The sequence below is a fragment of the Saccopteryx leptura genome, chromosome 1 (genome assembly GCF_036850995.1).
Source record: "Saccopteryx leptura isolate mSacLep1 chromosome 1, mSacLep1_pri_phased_curated, whole genome shotgun sequence".
Lineage (NCBI taxonomy): Eukaryota > Metazoa > Chordata > Mammalia > Chiroptera > Emballonuridae > Saccopteryx > Saccopteryx leptura.
The window spans coordinates 157,094,967-157,116,912 of NC_089503.1; the positions used below are offsets into that span (position 1 = coordinate 157,094,967).

The 21,946-nt window shown below is 43.8% G+C and overlaps 1 protein-coding gene across 1 annotated transcript in view; it reads left to right on the forward strand.

Moving 5' to 3' along the window:
- Positions 1-11,188: 11,188 nt before the first annotated feature.
- The window catches only part of OXCT1 (3-oxoacid CoA-transferase 1), a 149,726-nt gene continuing 138,968 nt past the window's right edge, over positions 11,189-21,946 (forward strand). The window contains exon 1 of the mRNA XM_066378358.1: positions 11,189-11,374. Within this exon, the coding sequence (XP_066234455.1) occupies positions 11,297-11,374 (78 nt within the window). The 5' untranslated portion in view covers positions 11,189-11,296. The remainder of the gene's footprint in view (positions 11,375-21,946) is intronic.

The window sequence follows — 21,946 nt, forward strand, 5'->3', positions numbered from 1 at the left end:
CCCAGAGATTCCATTTCTGGGAATGCATCCAAAGGAACTTGAAACACTAATTCGAAGAAATAGTATATGTACCCCTATGCTCATTGCAATGTTATTTACAATAGCCAAGCTATGAAAGCAACCCAAGTGCTCATCAATAGACAAGTGAATTATAAAGTGGTGGTACATGTAGACAGTGGAGTATTACTCGGCCATTAAAGAGAACAAAATCTTACCATTTGCGAGAGCATGGATGGAGCTAGAAGGTCATTACACTGATATAAGTCAGTTAGAGGAAGACAAATACCACATGATTTCACTTATATGTAGAATCTAAGAAACAATATAAATGAACAAACAAAATTGGAACAGACTCATAGATACAGCGAACAGACTGATGGTTGCCAGAGGGGAGGGGGTTTGAGGGTCTGGGTGAAAAAGTTGAAGAGATTGAGAAGTACAGAATGGTTGAAATAAAATAATCATAGAAATGTAAAGAATAGCATGGGGAATACAGTCAATAATACTGTAATAACTCTGTACAGTGCCTGTTGGGTACTGGAAATAAGAGGGTCAAGACTTTGTAAAGTATATGATTGTCTAACCACTATGCTGTACACCTGAAACTAATACAAAATAATATTCAATGAAAGCTGTAATTAAGTTTTAAAATAAATTTAAAAATATAAATTAAAAAGACCATCTTTGTCATTATTAAATTTATATACCTATAAGTTGCAGATTTGAACCCTATTCTAATCCATTAATTTACATAGTTCCATGCTAAAAACCTATGTTGTTTATTTAGATGTTAATTCTTCATATTTAAGAAGTGTTAACTTTTAATATTTCTTTTATATTCCTATGTCCAAACTGCCTATCTTTAATGCATATTTATAGAAATTATATTTAGTTTGTTAAGCCTGTAATGACATTGAAATTATATGGAAAATCCTGTGTTTTTTTTATTGCCATTGTCAAAGATAAACAGAGCTGGACACTGAAGCATTGAAAACAGATTTTATTCAGTAGGTAGGTGCAGAGAGTAGCTCCATCCCAATTTGTACAGAGGTGATTGGGTGTTTTAAGAGAAGAATGAGGGAGTACATGGGGCCTCAGGTAGAATCAGGGAAGGACATTTACAAAGGGTTGTGTGAAAATGGTTGCTGGCTGGCAATTAACTAAGTTAAAACATTATCCTCCCACTGGTACTGGGAGACTGGCCCCATCCTTTCTGGTACTAAGTACATTTCAAAGGAATAGCTTTCAGGTCCTATGGAAAGACACACCTGAGTAGTGGAAGATACACAAACATCTCCAAGGAATGGAGGAAAGCTTCATAATTGTCAGTAAATGCTCTGAGAAATAGAGGTTGGGAGCCTAACACCAGGTATTGACTAGAACAAATAGTAAACTCTTCCTGCTGTCCTGATTTTTTCCAGACAGGAACTCAAAAAGGATCTGGATCATCCCAGGAACTTGCCTTAGTGCAGAGGTTTGGTCTGGAGTTCTTTGCACTTCCCAGCAGCACACAATCATCATGTGTAGAACTGACATTCATTTTAGAGGATATCTTTAGTGAGAAATTTCCTGCTCACTGACACCATTTTCATAGGATATGTTCATTTTTTTTTTTCAGAGACAGAGAGAGAGTCAGAGAGAGGGATAGACAGGGACAGAGACAGGAACGGAGAGATGAGAAGCATCAAGCATTAGTTTTTTGTTGCGCATTGCGACACCTTAGTTGTTCATTGATTGCTTTCTCATATGTGCCTTGACCGTGGGCCTTCAGCAGACTGAGTAACCCCTTGCTCGAGCCAGTGACCTTGGGTCCAAGCTGGTGAGCTTTTGCTCAAACCAGATGAGCCTGTGCTCAAGCTGGCGACCTCAGGTCTCGAACCTCGGTCCTTGGCATCCCAGTCTGATGCTCTATCCACTGCACCACTGCCTGGTCAGGCAGGATATGTTCATTTTTACTACAAATGATTTCATGGCTTTTGCCGTACACACACAAAAAAGACATAAGAACACAGGAATAAGAATTATTATTTTATATGCAGCTGTGTTTCAATTAGGTATCCATGAGTTCTTAAGAACACTCTGTGAAAAAAAAAGCATTAGCTTATTTCTGAGGTGACTGATATTTATTGCTGAACCAACATTCATTTATGCAAATGATCTGGACTATTAGATTATCACCTTATCACAAATAGCTCCAAACATCTCTTATCAAGTTTATTGACTGACTTGTTCTGAAAGCTGGCCTGCATGATTCTCAAGGAAGCCTAAAGTACCTTCATAAGAGATGAAACCAGTTTAGAAAGACACAGAAAAGGCATATACCTTAACCATTTTTGAGGTATTTAGGTAGAGGTAAAAATTGCCTGACCAGGCGGTGGCGCAGTGGCTAGAGCGTCAGACTGGGATGCAGAGGACCCAAGTTCGAGACTCCAAGGTCGCCAGCTTGAGCGCGGGCTCATCTGGTTTGAGAAAAAGCTCACCAGCTTGAATCCAAGGTCGGTGGCTCCTGCAAGGGGTTACTCGGTCTGCTGAAGGCCCGTGGTCAAGGCATATATGAGAAAGCAATCAATGAACAACTAAGGAGTCCCAATGAAAAACTGATGATTGATGCTTCTCATCTCTCTCCGTTCCTGTCTGTTTGTCCCTGTCTATCCCTCTCTCTGACTCACTCTCTGTCTCTGTAAAAAAAAAAAAAAAAAGGCTCATTGCCTTTGTTAAAATGATTTGTGCTCAAAATAATTTAGAAATGTACAAAAAAGGAAAGCAGATTTCACTCACTGTCTTCCCACTGAGAGATGGCCATTATTAACATTACACACACACACACACACATTTTATTCAGTGAGAGGAGGGAAGACAGAAAGACAGACTCCTGCATGCACCCTGACTGGGATCCACCTGGCAAGCCCACTAGGGGGTGATGCTCTGCCCATCTGGGGCATTGCTCCATTGCTCAGCAACCGAGCTCTTCTTACTTAGAGCCTGAGGCAGAGACCATGGAACCATCCTCAGCACCCAGGGCCAACTCACTCCAATTGAGCCATGCCTGCAGGAGGGGGAGAGAGAAAGAGAGAGAGGGGCAAAAAGGGGAAGGATGAGAAGCAGATGGGTGCTTCACCTGTGTACCCTGACCAGGAATTGAAGCCAGGACATCCACATGCTGGGCCAATGCTCTACCACTGAGCCAACCAGCCAGGGCCCACAATACATATGTATTTAAACATTTCAATATACATTTCAACAGAACTACATGAATCTCTGTATGAATATATATACATACATATTTTAATAATGGACATAAATGAATTCATACCATATATGCTCTCGATAACCCTTTCTTCACTAAGCACTGAAGAATACACAATTTTATGTGTCAATAAAAGTAGATCTGCATTTTAATGGTGTTAATGAAGAAAATCATGTAAATTGGTAACTTTTACAAGTCCTTCGCACAACTGGAGTATTTTTGTTTTGAGAGAGTGAGAGTAGAAAAAGACAGAAGTATCAACTTGTTCCATTTAGTTGTGCCACTGATTGCTTCTTATATGTGCCCCAACCAAGGCTCAAACTGCTGACTTCGAGGGTCAAGTTAGCACCCTCATGATAGAGCTGGTGACCCCGGGATTGAGCTAGCAGCCCCAGAATGGAACCGGTAACCTCAGTGCTCTGGAACTACATTCTACCCACTGTACCACTGGCCAGGGCAGGAGTGATACTTTATAAAGTTCAAGTCTGATCAATCAACCTTCTGGTTCAAATCTTCAATGGCTTCTTTTTGCTTTTAGGAAAAGGATCATAATTCTTTCACACTTATCAAGGTCCTACACAATCTGTCTTCAGTCAGCCTTTATTCCTTCTGGATTTTGTTGTACCCACTAGAGCTTTGCATACAGTGTTTTAACTAGGTTGTCCCCCCTCAATTCTGTCTTTTGCTAATTCTTATGCTTCTAAGGTAAAGACAATTTCTACAGAAAGTCTTCCTCACCAACCCTCTCCCCTTTACATCAGTCAGCTATGTGCTCTGAAAACTATACTTCTCACTGACAATACCCTGCATAAGAATGTATGAATTGTTGTTCAGTCTTAATCTCTAATAAGAGGTAAACTTCATGATGTCTGGGACCATGTCTGTCTGTCTCATTCACAACTGAATCCCTTTCATTTAGGCAGTGTCACAGCAAAGGAAGTCCACAGACTCATAGACTCATGATGTAGCTAACATACTATTACAGAACCATCCCCTACTAACACATTAAACTATAGTGTCTTTGTTATATTATAAAAGTCACCCTACTTAATTTATAAAGAAATAAACACACATATAACATGTATGTATATATGTACATGTAGGGTACAACTTTAAAATTTATTCAGGTAGATCATACAGACAAAAAGTCTGTACATGTGGAGAATAAAGTGAAAAATCATAATTATCACAAGATATTGATATAAAACCAATTTTTCTTAAAGGTTCTTGTCCAAAATGGAAAGTGACGCTTGCCTGTTAAGACCTACTGTGCCTTTCCTCCACATGCAGTAGGAAAAGCTTGCTATAAACTGTGACTTCTTCTTTTCAGTACTTTCCTGACTGCATTCCAGTGAACAGCACTTGATGCTTTTAGACTGATTGCGTTCTAGAACTAACCAGTAGATTAGTCAGTTCTATTGCTCCATTTCATCATTCAGGAATGTTTTCTTAGGCATCGAAAAGTGGAGCAGCCTGAGGTAAGGAGAAAGCCACAGTGTAGATAGGGCTGGAGAGGAGCAATGTTCAAGTCATAGCTCTACTGGCTGATGTCCATGAGTGGCTTACAAGTGTGAAGATACTATCTTGTTGAGTCTTTTGTTTGCCAACTTAAGAGTTTTATTTCAGTGAAAAGTGCCACCCTCATTCATCTCTAGAAAAGTATAAAGCGATTATTATTGTTATACCATTCAGAACAGCCAAAGGAAATATTAGTGTGCGATGTGAAATACAGCATATAGTCTTCTGAAACATTTTCCTGGATTACTGGATTGGGATTAGAAAAAGCAATCAATACCTCATACTTTTAAAACATATTTTATACACACATGTATACATACATATATATATATATGTACATAGGTAAGAACACTTAACATAAGATCTATAACATATTTTTCACTGTACAATATAACTACTGTTAACCACAGGGACAGTGTTGTACAACAGATCTCTAGATCTTACTGTGTATAACTGAAACTTTATACCTGTTGAATACCAACTCCCCATTTCCTCTTCCCCTGAGCCTCTCTGGTAACCACCATTCTACTCTGTTTCTATAAGTTTAACTATTTTAGGTATCTCGTATTGGTGGAATCCTTCTGTGACTAGTTTATTCCATTTAGCATAATACCTTCAAGGTTCATTCATGTTGTATCATATGGCAGGATTTCTTTCTTTTGTAGGGTATGATTATGCCACGTTTTATTTAGCCATTTATCCATAGATGGATATTTAGGTTGCCTCCACATATTGGCTATTGTGAATAATGCTACAATGAACATGTGAGTGGAACTATCTCTGAGATGCCAAAATGTATAGTTTGAACCCACACTAAAACTATATGACAATGCTTTTAAAGGTTAATTAAATGTTGTACAAGGCCCTGGTTGGTTAGTTCAGGTGGTTAAAAGCGTTGTCCCAAAACAACAAAGTTATGGGTTCAATTCCTGTGTGTGTCAGGGCACACACAGGAAGCAACCAAAAAACACACGACTGAGTGGAACAACAAATGTTTCCCTTTCACCTTCCCTCTCTTTCCCTTCCTTTCTCTGTCTCTCTAAAAGTTAATAAAAATTAAGCCCTGCCAGGATAGCTTGGTTTGTTGGAGCATCATCCTGAAGCATAAAGGTTGCCAGGTTCAATTCCCCGGTCAGGGCACATACAGGTGTAGCTCGATGTTCCTGTCTCTCTCTCCTCTGCCTCTCAAAAGAAAAAAAAAGAAAAAAGGAAGTTATATTTTATTTTTATTTTATTTATTTAGAGAGAGGACAGACAGAGACAGACAGAAAGGTAAAGAGATGAAAAGCATCAACTCATAGTTGGGGCACTTTAGTTGTTCATTGACTGCTTTCTCATATGTGCCTTGACTGGGGGGTTCCAGCTGAGCCAGTGACCCTTTGCTCAAGCCAGCGACCTTGGGCTCAAGCCAGCGACCCTGTGCTCAAGCTGGTGAGCCTGCACTCAAGCTGGTGACCTTGGGGTTTTGAACCTGGGTCCTCAGCATTCCAAGCCAGTGCTCTATCCACTGTGCTACAGCCTGGTCAGGCAGTTGTACCAGATTTTAAACAATAAGAGTAAATATCCAAAGTTCTGCCTTCATCATAATTTTTTCCCCATTGAGTGGCCCCTTTTAGTTTTTGGCCTTATGTAAAAATATGTAACACACAGCTGTGGCCATTATACACCACAATTTAAATTCCACCTTTTACAATTATCCTAAACATTTCGACACATCCTTATTTTTTTAGTGGTGGCATAATAAGCTTTTAAAATATATTTAGGAACTCAATCAACTTGGGTTGCATTTTATATCTATCCTGAGATACAAAGATCTATTCTTTTCTTTAATTTACAGCAAATTGTCCTAACTCCATATTAGGAACTAGTTCATCTTTTTCCACTAATTAAAAAGACAACCTTTGTCATATATTATTCTGAGGTCTACCTCCCAGCTGCATCATCTCATAATGTTAATATGTTAAAATCAGAGATACACCACAGTTGAGTGTACATGCTACTGCTTTATTAGAGTTGACAGAATAGTTAAAATATAATTTCAGAACATAATATTTGTGGAATCCCTTAAGTACTTCTCCCATTAAGATGAGATGGTTTGCTGAGCCTGGGTTAGAAAGCTCTTGGCTATAATCAGATGCTGGACTTTGATTTGTAGCCTATGAGAATTTCTCAAAAAGCTTTAGGAAAGCGTATGAGAGGACCGGACCTGTATTTGAAAGGATACTTTAAAAAGGGGTTAACTTTGAGGGAGAAAGCTCATTTAGGAAGCAACTGCAATCCCGACAACAGACACTGAACCTGCCGTCCTGCCTTAGGGCACAGGAGGGCAACTGGAGAATCCGTGTCAGATTCAGATGTCTCGTAAAGAGGAAGGCATAAAAAGAAAAACAGTCTTTAACACTACATAACCCATGTTTTGAATCCTGTCTGATGTTTTCCAGTTTATAAAAATATAGAAAGCATCTGGGAAATATATATGTTCATAGAGTATGATCGTTAAAAATTTTTTTCAATTACAATTGAACTTTATGGGCTAGTTTCAGGTGTACAGTACAGTGGTTAGACATTATTATAACTTATGAAGTGATCTTCTGGATAAGTTCTGGTACCCACCCGGCACTACACACAGCTATTGCACTATTTTGATTGTATTCCCCATGCTGTACATCCCGGGACTCTTCTGTAACTGGTTCTCAATCCCTTCACCTTTTTCACCCAGTCACCAACCCCCTCCCAACTGGCAAACATCGATTTGGTCTCTGTATCTATGAGTCTCTTTCTGACTTGGATTGGATGAAGATGTGGTGCATATATACCATGGAATATTACTTGGTCATTAAAAAAAAGAATAAAATCTTACTCTTTGCAACAACATGGATGAACCTAGAGAATACTATAAGAGTGAAATAAGTCAGACCGAGAATGACAAATATCATATGATTTCATTTATATGTGGACTCTAAAGAGCAAAATAAATAAACACACAACGTATAATCTTTGAATACCTGAATAGCGCAAGCGGACACTGAACCAGACATGACCTTGCCCCTTGCCAGTCTGTCGCTGTCTTTAACTGTGGCCCCACAGGAGGCCACATAGCCAGGGAATGGCAGACTGAGATGGGAGCCCATGCAGCCTAGCTTCAGAGCCCATGCTCTTTACCATCCTGCTGTCAACGTGATCCTGAGGTTGGATAAATTCATCCTGTGAAAGTCAAGAGGCAAACACAGTCTGGGATATAAAGGTGACGTGCAGGGAAGAAGAAAGCCAGGAGAAATGATTCCCCTCTGTGCCAAGGTAAGAAGCGTGGACTTCAGATCTTAAAGGCAGTGAGGAAAATGACTGAGAGGCTTTAAGCAGCAGTAACAAGATCAGACTTGTATGCATAAAGGATTACTATGGCGTGTTTTGCTCTTTTAAGTTTCCTTAGAACTTAACACAATTTTCTTTTTCATTCTGGGCATTGAGCCTATTCCAAATACCTCATTTGTTTATTTTAATTTCTTTTTTTCTGAGAAAATTACACTTAAAATTCATTTTTTAAATTAACTGAACAAGTATCAAGAACACAGTTAATACAAGGCACTGCTTCAAAGAATCTATGAAAATATCAAACTTTCAAAGTAGGTAAATTAGGAGATGGTAATTTGCATTATAAAATAATAGTTAAATTTACAGATAACACAAAATTTCAAATTTATATCTTTCAAATCCACTAGAGAAAAATTATTGATCCAAAGAAATTTCTTTTCCGTATATAAAAGGACCATTGTACAAAATGAAGCATTCATACTTATTTCTACTGACACAAAAATGACCTAGTTGAAAACTCCTATTGCTAGTTAAACCAGTCAAACAACATATACAAAACAAGTCTTCAAATACCCTCAATATCTGGAGGAATACTCCACCAACTGTGAAGGCAGGAAGTCCTATTCTTAGTTTCGTTTTTTATGTCCTTGTTTTAAAAAATGAGAGATGCTAACACATCATATTTTCTCAGACTATACATAAATATTCCTGAGTAGAGAATGACAATTTATACTCTTACTAACTCTGACATATTACTTGTATTCATTAGATAAAAGTGATATGTAGCCTGACCAGGTGGTGGCGCAGTGGATAGAGCGACAGACTGGGATGCAGAGGACCCAGGTTCGAGACCCCAAGGTTGCCAGCTTGAGCACGGGTTCATCTGGTTTGAGCAAAGCTCACCAGCTTGGACCCAAGGTCACTGGCTCAAGCAAGGGGTTATTCGGTCTGCTGTAGCCCCACGGTCAAGGCACATATGAGAAAGCAATCAATGAACAACTGAGGTGTTGCAACACGCAATGAAAAACTGATGATTGATGCTTCTCATCTCTCCGTTCCTGTCTATCCCTCTCTCTGACTCTGTAAAAAAAACAATAAAAAAAAAAAAAAGAAATAAACCTATCTTGTGGTATTTAAAAAAAAAAGTGATATGTAGTATACATATATTATATATTTATAGTACTTAGAAACATATATGTACCATAATATGTGTTATATATAAAATAATACAAAACAAACTTTCCTTATTGTCTGCTTGGAATCAGACCTTTTGTTTAAAAGCTTTAAATTCAATTCAATTCTCTCAATTTTTACAAATGTGGAAGTTAAGTTCTACAAGAATACACACAAAAAAAGTTTCCAGAATATGACATATTTGCTTCAAAGCAAGGAGGAACTATTCTGATTTGTTCAGAAAAATTCTGATATTTAAAAAAAATAAGTTTTACACAGATTAAAATCAAAATGGTTCTGTAAAACCTGAAGGGAAATCTGTACAGAACTTTCCTGCAACTTGTTCAAGTTGAAGATACTTATTTTACTTCAAAAATACAGAGTGAAGTCATCAAGTCATAAAAAAAATAGTATAGTATGTTTTGACCACAGAGAAAAGAGGCTGTTTTTTTTTTTTTCCATGAGATTCAGAGTCACACAGAGTACAAGGCAGAAAATGTGTGTCTTTTCCTCAGCTAGGAGCAAGAGTAAGGCCAGCCAACAAAAATGAGTCAGATGACCACTGACAGACAAAGCTGCCAATGCTATTTTCCATTTTGTGTGCCCTCTGGAAGGGCAAAAGTGGAAGAGCGACCCAATTATGAAAGTTAGTTTTCACATCTGTAAGCTACACAACAGCTGTATTAGGACTAGAAATGGGACTTCAGTTCTAATACCTGAATCTCCTCTCTATTCAACCTCTTAAAATGTGTAGAATATACAGGACATTACTAAGTTAATTTCTTCTTAATTGGGTTGTCTAACTTGATATTCTTTTCCCTTAAGTTATAACATTCATAGTGGAAAACACGAGTTCAAAGAATACCATGAAAGGGCAAGTGTTTTTACGGACACTTTAAACTGGACTGTGATTGGTCATTGCCTTAGTATACTTGCTAAGGAAGTTAAGGTCTCATTTAATACCTTGTTTGCTTTACGTTGGTTCAAAGGTAACAGTCATATTCCCAGGGCTTGATCAGCCCTTAAATAAAACGTTTATTGCGTTTCCATTTGTTCCTTCCACTCTACTTGCAGAGAAGGTTCTGAAGAAGTCAGACTTGGCTCATTTCCTTAAGGAGTTGGTCAAAAGATAAGGCTTGGAGAGAACGTATGTGCCATGCCAATCCACCACTGCAACTTGAATAAACTTAGAATAATACTTAATTATTTATTTATTGAGTATAACGGGGCCAGAAGCTGTGCATGGATTATTTTATGTAAACCTTAACGACAGTTCTGTGTATAATAAGGAATCCTAATTTGGTTTAGGAAAGTTATGCAACTAAGGTCAAACGAATCCACACCTGTATGCTTGCATCTGTTGAGTCATCTCTAGGGTTTCAGGAACTTCACTATCAAAGATCCTGAAATTTGCAGACTTGGATGATGGGGAAGAAGGTGCGCTAAGACCAGGTCCCAGAAGCCCAGTCCTGATCTTGTCCCTCCTGATCAGGGAGTCTAGACCAGGCCTCCTGGTCACACCTCATGGCAGATGGCTCTGGGCAGGTTCTCAGAGCAAACTTACTTTATAAACCTGGGTCAGGTGTGGGGAGAGGTGAATGAGAAATGAGAGAAATGAGAACGCAGCCTGGGCAGGAGAGAGGGGAGAGAAAGTAGGGGGTCCGCAGACCTGCCAGGCACTGACTTGGAAAAGCAACGAGAGCCAGTCCTGCACTGTCCGAACGCCAGGCCTAGACTTGACCTTGGGGAATGCAGACAGGGCGCCCCCTCCATGCTAAATTGTAGACCAAGGGTTTTGTTAGGGTAGCAAGTACTCGCCAGCAAAGCCACCAGAAAGGGCCGGCCCTTCCCAGGCCCGAGGGCGCGGCGCGCAGCACCCTGGAGGGCCCGCTGACGTCATCAGCGCTTGGCCGAACCTCCAGCCCGCCCCCCGCGCACCTTCCTTTCCTTTCCTTCCCTTCCTCGTGACACGGCCGCCGGCGGCTGGCAGAGCCTCCCGGACGCTCACGTTGCTCCAGCTGTCAGCTACCGTCGCCGGGTCCCAACATGGCTCCCCTCAGGCTCCTCAGCGCCGGGGCTCGGCTCTGCGCCCCCACGCGCGGCTCCTGGGGCGCGCGGTCCCAGGTAAAGTGCGCGCGAGCGCGACGGAAGACCGCGATGACACCCCGGGGCGGCTGCGCGTGCTCCTCCGCGGGCACCCGCCCTGTCCCGCCGGCGGATGACACCGTGGCGCCGTCCCGGGCACCGGGATGCGTCGACGCCTTCTTCGCTTTGCTGCTTTTTTGGGTCGCCGCGGTGGCTTGGTTCTGCATCCGCTCCCCGAAGGGAGGAGACGCGGCCATCAAGCGCGCGAAGGGCTGGGACAGGGCGTGCAGAGCCGCCGGGTGGGGCCGCGGCCGGGCCGGGCCGCGGCCGGGCCGGGCGCGGGCTGCGCATCCGGAGGGGAGGGCTGACAGCAGCCGGTATTCTGCGCCCGCCACTGGGGATCCTGGGGCCCAGAACCCAGGGCCGACTTGGCCAGGGCCCGCGCGACTTCCCGGCCAAGAGGGCGGGGCTGGGCGCGGCAGGGAAGCAGGCCGAGCCCCCCCCCCCCTCCCCCCGGTCTACCGTATAAGGCTGTGCTGGCCGCACGCTAGGAACGGAGCCAGCTGAAGCCCCTGCCTGGTGTCTTCTCTGCAGAGCGGAGATGTAGGTTCGGGTCGGCCAGCCGTGGCTCATGCGCGCTCTTCGGGAGAGAATGTCCTCTCTCCCGATGTCCCAACAGGATCCGGGGTAGAGGGGTTTCGTCTCCCAAGCCCTTTGGAATGCTTGTTTCGCCGTTACTCCAACTCTCCACCACGATTGTTGTTTGATGTGGGTTTTTGCCCCTAGCTCTGTCCCCACCTGGAAGTCCCCGCTCAGGTGGCGTTCCTGTCCGGAGTCCTCGGTGGCAAGAACTGAACTGGAGCGCAGAGTCCAGGAGGGTGGTTTACCTCGGCTACCTTGTAACCGTGGGAGCCTCTTTCTATTGAGTGACAATGAAAAGTGATGTCTTTACTTAGGAGAGCATTGATTGAATAATAGTTCTGAGCTTGAAAGCATGACTCCTGGCTTTTCTATCTTTCCAGCATCCAACATTTGAGAACAATCATTGCAGAGGAGCCCCTTAGATAGGTGCTAGGGTATGGTTTAGAACTGGGACGTTTTACTCCTAAATGCTTCTTAGGGAGCATTTTGATCACTGCAGATAGTTTTGGATGTGTAAAGCATTATACAAGGGAACTTGACCTTCAGGTATTGTTGCGGGACCTGCCACTAATGCATACCACTACAAGGAGAGATACCCTTGGGCCAAGGTCAATAACGTTTCCTTTTTGGGCAGTTATTTATCAACCTAAGTGTACTTGACTCATGTTTTCACCTTTAGATATTTCATTAAACCATTCCCAAGCCCAGGAAACCTTTTCTTAGATGGCAGCCCTAAGAATTAAGGGTTTTGCTCTATGGCATTGAAAATTCCTATTAGGATTGAAACTCTCACTGTTCAGTTTGGATGATCCACTCCTGCCTTCCATTGTTCCTCCAGTGCTTGGCACTTAGTAAGTGACCTTACCACTTAAATCCCTGCCTCCTAATTCAGTTAAATTGTGACACTTGTGCACTTGTGTAACTTCAAATGGGTACATCATCTTCTCAACCAGATGCAAGTTTTTTTTTGGCAAGGACCTCATTGTGTGCCTTATTCCCTATCTCTCAACATTTCACACTATGCATGGACTAGATACTCAACCCATGTTTACTGCATTGATAAACTGGAGCGCAGGGTCCAGGAGGGTGGTTTACCTCGGCTACCTTGTAACCGTGGGAGCCTCTTTCTATTGAGTGACAATGAAAAGTGATGTCTTTACTTAGGAGAGCATTGATTGAATAATAGTTCTGAGCTTGAAAGCATGACTTCTACACAGTGTTTACTTACTGAGAACTGGCCCACCCTATGGCTTTTCTATCTTTACAGCATCTAACATTTGAGAACAATCATTGCAGAGGGGCCCCTTAGATAGGTGCTAGGGGATGATTTAGATCCGGGATGTTTTACTCCTGAATGCTTAGGGAGCATTTTGATCACTGCAGATAGTTTTGGATGTGTAAGGCATTATTACAAGGGAACTTGACCTTCAGGTATTGTTGCGGACCTGCCAGCAAACTTAAGTAGCAGCCTTGAGAATTTTTCTGCTAAACATAAACAACAGATAAAATGAGATTTATTTATTTATTTATTTCTATTTATGATAGGCAAGTCTCGCCAACTTGAACGTGCATCAGAATTATTTGGAGGCTTTAGGAAACAGCCCAGCCCCAGAGTTTTCGATTTATTTGATCCTGTGTGGGACCCTATAGTCAGCATTAATCCAGTTCCCAGGTGATGTTAAGGCTGCTGGCCAGAGGACTGCACTTTGAGAACCACCCACATAAACTTAGAATAGACCAGGGGTCCCCCAACTATGGCCCGCGGGCTGCATGTGGCCCCCTGAGGCCATTTGTCTGGCCCTTGCTGCACTTCTGGAAGGGGCACCTCTTTCATTGGTGGTCAGTGAGAGGAGCACTGTATGCAGATGTGCATCCTGTGCTCTTGGAGTACTGTATGTGGTGGCACCGCAAAGTGCGGCATCGCTCACGTACAGTACTACTTCCGGTGACGCGGGATACACGCATCCGGGCTCCGGAAGCATGTCATACCTCTTGTTACGGCTAGCAGTGACAAATAAGGAACCGGACATTGACCATCTCATTAGCCAAAAGCAGGCCTATAGTTCCCATTGAAATACTGGTCAGTTTGTTGATTTAAATTTACTTGTTCTTTATTTTAAATATTGTATTTTTTCCCGTTTTGATTTTTTACTTTAAAATAAGATATGTGCAGTGTGAATAGGGATTTGTTCATAGTTTTTTTTATAGTCCGGCCCTCCAACAGTTTGAGGGACAGTGAACTGGCCCCCTGTGTAAACAGTTTAGGAACCCCTGGAATAGACTGTCTGAGGGTATCTTCCTCCGTTACTATTTCAGAGGAAGCAGTTGGGACTATTTCCCATTTATTATAGAAAATTATTAACTGGAATGAAAATAAAATTGCCATTCACACTTTAGCTACCCCTCTTTGAAACTCCTTATCCAACCCTAGACTCCTGAGCTGGTGTCCTCGGGTAGCTTACTGGTCCATGCCTCCAGGCTGCCACTCAGCACTTCAAGCTCTTTCTGTCTCCAGAGGCACCAGCCATAATGTGGCTTTGCTCTCCTTTGTTTGTTTTGTCTTCATTATAGTTAACAGACCAGTATCCATCCCAGTGTGAGCTTAAAAACATTCTCTCCTCACCTTTCTCTACCTCTTAATCACTTGGGCCATGTGTAATAATTTTGTAATTATTTAGTGACCATTAGCCTTGCTAGTTTGTAAGTTTCATCAGAGCAGGGACTATGCTTGTATGGTTTTTATTAATTTTTAGCACTATCCCCATGTGAAGCCAGTAGGCATGGCCCCCATTATCCCAGCCGTCTGGCCCATGCAAGTTTGCATTAGATTTGGACAGTTGGTAAAGAAACAACGGAGTCATGAACTGGTGGGCCATAACATTTAATCCTAGCTTGCACCCAGCGGGCAAGTAAAAACACACACTGGGCTCCAAAACCCACTCATTCAGTGCTCACAAAGCTACTGACTTATCCGAGTTTCCTAGGATCAAAGGTGTCTACCTCACCAGCCTCATTCTCCTATGTCCCTGTAAGGCCAGGAGCCGCCATCGTGGCCATTCACATGCAGGTTCCCATTGGATTCGGGCAGACGATAAAGAAATGGCGGAGTCAGAGGATGGGGGGCCATCCTATTTATTGGTGTCTCACCAAGACAGGCAAACCACAAAAGAAGACAAGGGAAAAGCAGAAAACCAGCTCTTCCCATGAAGGGCAAGGGATCAGGGAAGCCCCTGCAATTGTGATAGCAGGAACTGTGTGTCCAAGCTCCTGGTCTGTCCCACTTTATAGTGTAGAAAACCAAAATCCCTTAATCCAATATACAAACAAGGAAGTCTCCGATACAAAGTCACCCATCCAAGGCATAATTGGATTCCTCACGAGAGTGCACCACCCAGATAATACAATCATTCAAGGGTGTGGGGAAAAGCTTAGTCCCAAAACCAAACCCCAGGCTACAACGACCTGGCCTGCTTATAGCCTGTCCCCCACACCCAATATAAGTCACAAGCGAGCAAACATATATATCACATTTACAAACTTATTTGACCAACATTCCACCCCTTTTGCTCGCTTTACAATCTAAACCACAGGCATCTTCCATGATGGTCACTGTGCAAGGAGTAGGATACATTGCATAAACAGAAATAGTACCAACTACAGCAATAGGATTAACAGATCAAAAACTATGGGCGAAATGAGAGAGCTGTCAGTGGCACCAAGAGAGGCAAATCTTTTCCCTCTGGCAGAATACAGGCCAGAGTTTTGTCTGCAGACAGCACCGTAGCTGGCACCAGAGGCCGCCCTGAGCGGGCATACCAAACCTTATTGGCCAATACACCAGCATCTGCTGGTTCTATGTGTAGTAAAATAGGGGAACTCATTATTGGCCATAAAGAAATTACAAAGGTGCCCTTCAAAATGCTGTCCCCTTGAGCACTCAAAGGATAATACACTTCTACCTTAGGTGGCCAGGTGCTGGTTGCCCAAGGAGTTAACTGGAGGTCCACCTCTAACCCCTTTCCCCATGGTGCCAACAAGGCCACCCATCTCAGATGGGGGGCCTGTACAGTCCAGGGCCAAGTCCATTGAAGCCGTTGTCCTTTAAGAAGGGCTGTTGGAGCAGGCAAGAGCACGTTGCCCTGCTGTCCGAAACCTGGCTTGAGTAAAATGTCCTTGGTGCGTATCTGCAACTGAATAGGGGCAGCTGTCCGATGCAGGAGGGCCTCTACTGGAGCTGGGCTTCCCCGTCGAGGTCGCTCATTCAAAATCCGAAGTACTGTCCATAAGCGGCATGTCCATCCAGTAAGAGAGCCGGTGCCCCCCTCCTGTCGCAGTCCCTGCTTTAAGAGTCCATTATAACGCTCAATGATACCAGCAGCCTGGGGGTGGTAGGGAACATGGTACTTCGTTTCGTATCCTGCCGACTACGCCAGTTGTAAGGCCAGGAGCCGCCATCGTGGCCATTCACATGCAGGTTCCCATTGGATTCGGGCAGACGATAAAGAAATGGCGGAATCAGAGGACGGGGGGCCATCCTATTTATTGGTGTCTCACCAAGACAGGCAAACCACAAAAGAAGACAAGGGAAAAGCAGAAAACCAGCTCTTCCCATGAAGGGCAAGGGATCAGGGAAGCCCCTGCAATTGTGATAGCAGGAACTGTGTGTCCAAGCTCCTGGTCTGTCCCACTTTATAGTGTAGAAAACCAAAATCCCTTAATCCAATATACAAACAAGGAAGTCTCCGATACAAAGTCACCCATCCAAGGCATAATTGGATTCCTCACGAGAGTGCACCACCCAGATAATACAATCATTCAAGGGTGTGGGGAAAAGCTTAGTCCCAAAACCAAACCCCAGGCTACAACGACCTGGCCTGCTTATAGCCTGTCCCCCACACCCAATATAAGTCACAAGCGAGCAAACATATATATCACATTTACAAACTTATTTGACCAACAGTCCCCCATCTCCTTCTCTCTGCACAAACTCTGCACTAACTGGCTTCTCTTTCAGCACTCCGCCATCTTGACTGCTTCTCCTGGTCTCCTCCATATGGCCTCTCTCTACTCTCCTCTCTGCTCTCTCCTCTAATGCTAAGCTAATCTCAGGAACCGAGAGAGCAAGCTCCTGGTCTGCCCCCCTTTATAGTGCAGAAATCAAAACCTTTAATCCACAAAATAGGGAAGTCTCTAGTACAAAGTCACCTATCTGAGGCATGATGGGATTGTACCACCCCACATCAAAAAGGGTGGGAAAGGCTTAGTCCTAAAACCAAGCCCCAGGCTACAAGGATCCTGCCTGCCCACAACCCGCCCCCAACACACATTAATATAATCACATCCATCCCAAGCAATAAGGGCAACCAATACCATCACCTGGGCGGCTGGCTTCCACGTGGGCAGTGCCATCTTTAACAAAGTGAGCATAATATATTTTATCTGCCCAACAATCCACTCCTATGCTCACTTTACTAGCCACAATCTACATCACTGGCATCCCTGTGCAAGGAAATTTAGGCACATTACACAAATTACAACAACATGACAAATCATACAATTTCAGTAATTACAAAGGTACACTTCACCAGTCTCTGAGCACTTTCCCCAAAGCGCAAAATGTCTTCAGCCTTGTTTCTAGCCATGGGAAAAGCTTCTCGGGGCAGGGGAGTACTTCCAGCAAAGCCACCCCCACCCCCATCAGGGTATTTCACATTGTCCAAAATCCATAAGTCCATCCAACAACGGAGCCAGTGCTCACTCCAGTCATAGTCTAGGAAATCAGTCCATGCACATGAGGCCTCAGCCACCTTCCTCATCTCTGCCATCCTGGCAGGTCTTACACTGTCTCAAAGAGGAGCACGTGGCAATGGCAGTCAGCATTTCCATCTCTGCTACAGAGAGCATGATGGCACCCACCCCTATGTCCCAAAATGTCAGCGAAACCACCAGTGGCTTAGCAGGCACTCCCTGCCATTCCAGCAGCCACTCGGCGATGCAAGCCTGGCTTCTGGGATGTCCATTCATCCTCCCGCTGCAGCTGCCCCCATTTACCCTTTGGAGTCTGTGACTCGCAACTCCAGCCCAATTCTCATCTTCCAGACAGGAGCTGGAAACGCCAGCTCCCGCTGCCAGGCTTGACCCCCGGGCCACCGCCGCCTTCTGCTCCGCAGACCTTGCAGCCCCAGTCCCAGCCCCAGCCTTAGTCCCAGCCTTAGCCCTGTTCTCCCGCCAATGCTGGCTTTTCACAACGTCCGAGGCAAGCTGCAGCTCATGAACCTGTGATTCCTTCTCTAGCATCTGCTCCATTTCCAGGTGAATCTCACGAATCTAGTTGGCCTCCTTCTCCAGCCCTTCCTCCAGCTCCAGGGTCAGCATCTGTTTCTCCCATGTTTCCTCCAGCTCCTTCCACTGCTCGGTTTGCAGGTCCCGGGCAGCCTCTTCCACAGAGCTCTCGGTTTCTTCACGCATGGCTGTAAAAGTCAGCCAGCTTACGGTCCCCAAAAGGACAGCCATGGGGAACCATAACAGCAGCCAGTCCTCTACTCCACCGCTCAAAGGTGGTGGTGGCTCCTTGCTGCTCTGTATCGAATCTTGCCACAGACTACACCAAATTTAAAGCAAGTAGGCATGGCCACCATCATCACAGCCACCAGGCCCATGGAAGTTTGCATTAAATTTGGACAGTCATTAAAGAAACAGCGGAATCATGAACTGGTGGGCCATAACATTTAATCCTAGCTTGCATCCGGCGGGCAAGTAAAAACACACACTGGGCTCCAAAACCCACTCATTTAGTGCTCACAAAGCCACTGACTTATCCAAGTTTCCTAGAATCAAAGGTGTCTACCACCAGGCTCATTCTCCTATATTCCCCATCTCCTTCTCTCTGCACAAACTCTGCACTAACTGGCTTCTCTTTCAGCACTCCACCATCTTGATTGCTTCTCCTGGCCTCCTCCATGTGGCCTCTCTCTGCTCTCCTCTCTGCTCTCTCCTCTAATGCTAAGTGTTGGGCAGATAAAATATATTATGCTCACTTTGTCAAAGATGGCGCTGCCCACATGGAAGCCTTTCTCCTAGGTGATATTAATGGGTGTTGGGGGCGGGCTGTGGGCAGGCAGGATCCTTGTAGCCTGGGGCTTGATTTTGGGACTAAGCCTTTCCCACCCTTTTTGATGTCGGGTGGTACAATCCCATCATGCCTCAGATAAGTGACTGTGTATTGGAGACTTCCCTATTTTGTATATTTGATTGAAGGTTTTGACTTCTAAACTATAAAATGGGGGCAGACCGGGAGCTTGCTCTCTTGGTTCCTGAAATTAGCATTAGAGGAGAGAGGAGAGAGCAGAGAAAGGCCATGTGGAGGAGGCCAGGAGAAGCAGCCAAGATGGAGTGTTGAGTGAGAAGCCAGTTTGTGCAGAGTTTGTGCAGGGAGAAGGAAGGAGATGGGGAACAGAGGTGAATAAGTCTGGTGAGCTAGAAACCTTTGATTCTAGGAAACTCGGATTAAGTCAGTAGCTTTGTGAGCGCTGAATGAGTGGGTTTTGGAGCCCAATGTATGTTTTTACTTGCCTGCCGGGTGCAAGCTAGAATTAAAGATGATGGCCCACCAGCTTTTGGCTCTGTTATTTCTTTGCCGACTGTCCGAATCCAATGCGAACTTGCATGGGCCAGGCTGCTGGCTCTACACTAAGCTAATCTCAGGAACCGAGAGAGCAAGCTCCTGGTCTGCCCCCCTTTATAGTGCAGAAATCAAAACCTTTAATCCAATATATAAAATAGGGAAGTCTCTAATATAAAGTCACTTATCTGAGGCATGATGGGATTGCACCACCCCACATCAAAAAGGGTGGGAAAGGCTTAGTCCTAAAACCGAGCCCCAGGCTACAAAGATCCTGCCTGCCCACAGCCCGCCCCCAACTCACATTAATATAATCACATCTATCCCAAGCAAGAAGGGCACCCAATACCATCACTTGAGCAACGGGCTTCCACGTGGGCAGCACCATCTTTAACAAAGTGAGCATAGCATATTTTATCTGCCCAACACCCCAGTATTTACTATATTTGGTACAAAAGTAGATATTTTTGACAGTGGATAGATGAATGAAATAGAGTTCCCCTGCCACTTTCCTGATGGGGCTTTCACATGCCAGTTGTGACATCTGTGTTTCAAAAGCTTTGCTGTTCCTTCCTCATGGAGGGATGAAGTTGAAGCTCTTTAATGTGGGGATTAAGACCTTGTACAGCCTGCCTCAGGCTCCACCTCCAGCCCAGTCTTCCGGAGCCCCTCAGCATGGGGCCTGATCTTGCCTGGCCTTGAATACACTGCTTCTTTAACCCCTCTGTATCTGAGACTCACGTCTCCGGGTTCCCAGCCTCCTTAGTGATTTAGCTCTTGGAGAACCCGCAAACTTTCTGATGCATCCGGCAGCATGCCTCACTCACCTGTGCTCCTGAGCGTAGGGCTTTGCATCGGCGTTGGAAGAGAACATAGATGTCCCCTCAGAAACAATGTGTGCCACTGCTAGGGAGGAGTGCCTGGTGTCAGTTACTCCCTGTGAGCACTGTGTGATTTATTCATGTCTTTGGTGCGTAATTGGTAGTGTTTTGATGAAGGTGAGCATTCCGCCTTGGATACACTGGTCCATGTGGGACAGCTGAGGGGAAGGAGAGTTTGCCACCCCCAATGTGCTTTTTTGGAATATGGATTATTTTTAAGTTGGTTATTTTCAAGAAAGGACTCAGGAAAAACCTTTGACCATCCCTCTAACTGCCTGAGAGTTTATTTAGATAGAGGATCTGCTGCAGGAGGGGCGATCTCATCATATATATATATATATATACATATATATATGTATATATATATATATATATAATTATAGTTATATGTACATAACTATAATATGAGCCTGGTGTGTGATGAACAGGAACCAAGTTTGGCCAAAGTCCTCTCTGTGTCTCATTGTTTAAGGATGGTCCAGCAAACATTTATTTCCCAAACATTTGCTTTTCCATCTCCATGTGAATTGCCTTCCTGCTGTTTGAAGCCCCAAACCACAACCCCACTACCAACACACATGCACACATCCCTTCTCTTGAGCTCAAGGTAACGTGTAAACCTCAACTGCCCCATTTTTCCTTGGGTCCACGGAACCCTCATAGGTACATGATGAAGTTGGTCATTTTCTCCTGCCAGTCTTTCTCGTGTTTTGATTATCAGACCAACCAGAAGAACTTAAAAGGGCAGAAGGAAAACTATTTTTCCTCCCCTGCATATCAGACTTTGATACTGAGGTGGGCAGTATCAGTCTTCCTATGTCCTGATTTATTTAACTGTAAGGTGACAAGGTAAATATCACCTGTGTATACAGTTTCATATCATTAGGATAAAATATATTTTAAAGTGAAAAAGCAGTATGCTTTTTGGATTATCCCTGGAAGGTCTTCATAATGATGTGCATGTTTATTAATTTCTGGAGTATTGAATGATAGGAAAAAGAAACATTTGGGTGCAAGAAACAATGGTCGAAGTGGCTAGAGAGGAAGGAGATTCTAGTTTGGGAAGTCATGTGATAAAATTTAGGTTCAACAGTGGAATCAAACCTTAAAGGTCAGGTGTAAGAATTTGAAGTGGAGGACAGGGTATTTGTGGTCACAGTTTAACTTATGAAATGAATGTTAAAAGGAGACGTAGATGGAATAGAAAAAAGTTTGCACAGTAAGAATGTTGATTTCTTATATGTTAGTACTGAATCATTGTTATTTTGCTCCCCCAATAGTACTAGCAGAAATAGGGGTAATAATAAAGTGGTAATTCGCACAAGGTAGGAGAGTGGAAAAACAAAACGAGATACGTTAGGTGAATGTAAAACGAAGACCTCGGGGGGGGGGGGGGGGGGGGGAAGGGCATGCCCAGAATAAACAGATGTGGAAGCTGAACAACTCTTCACCCTCTGTTCTTGCAGG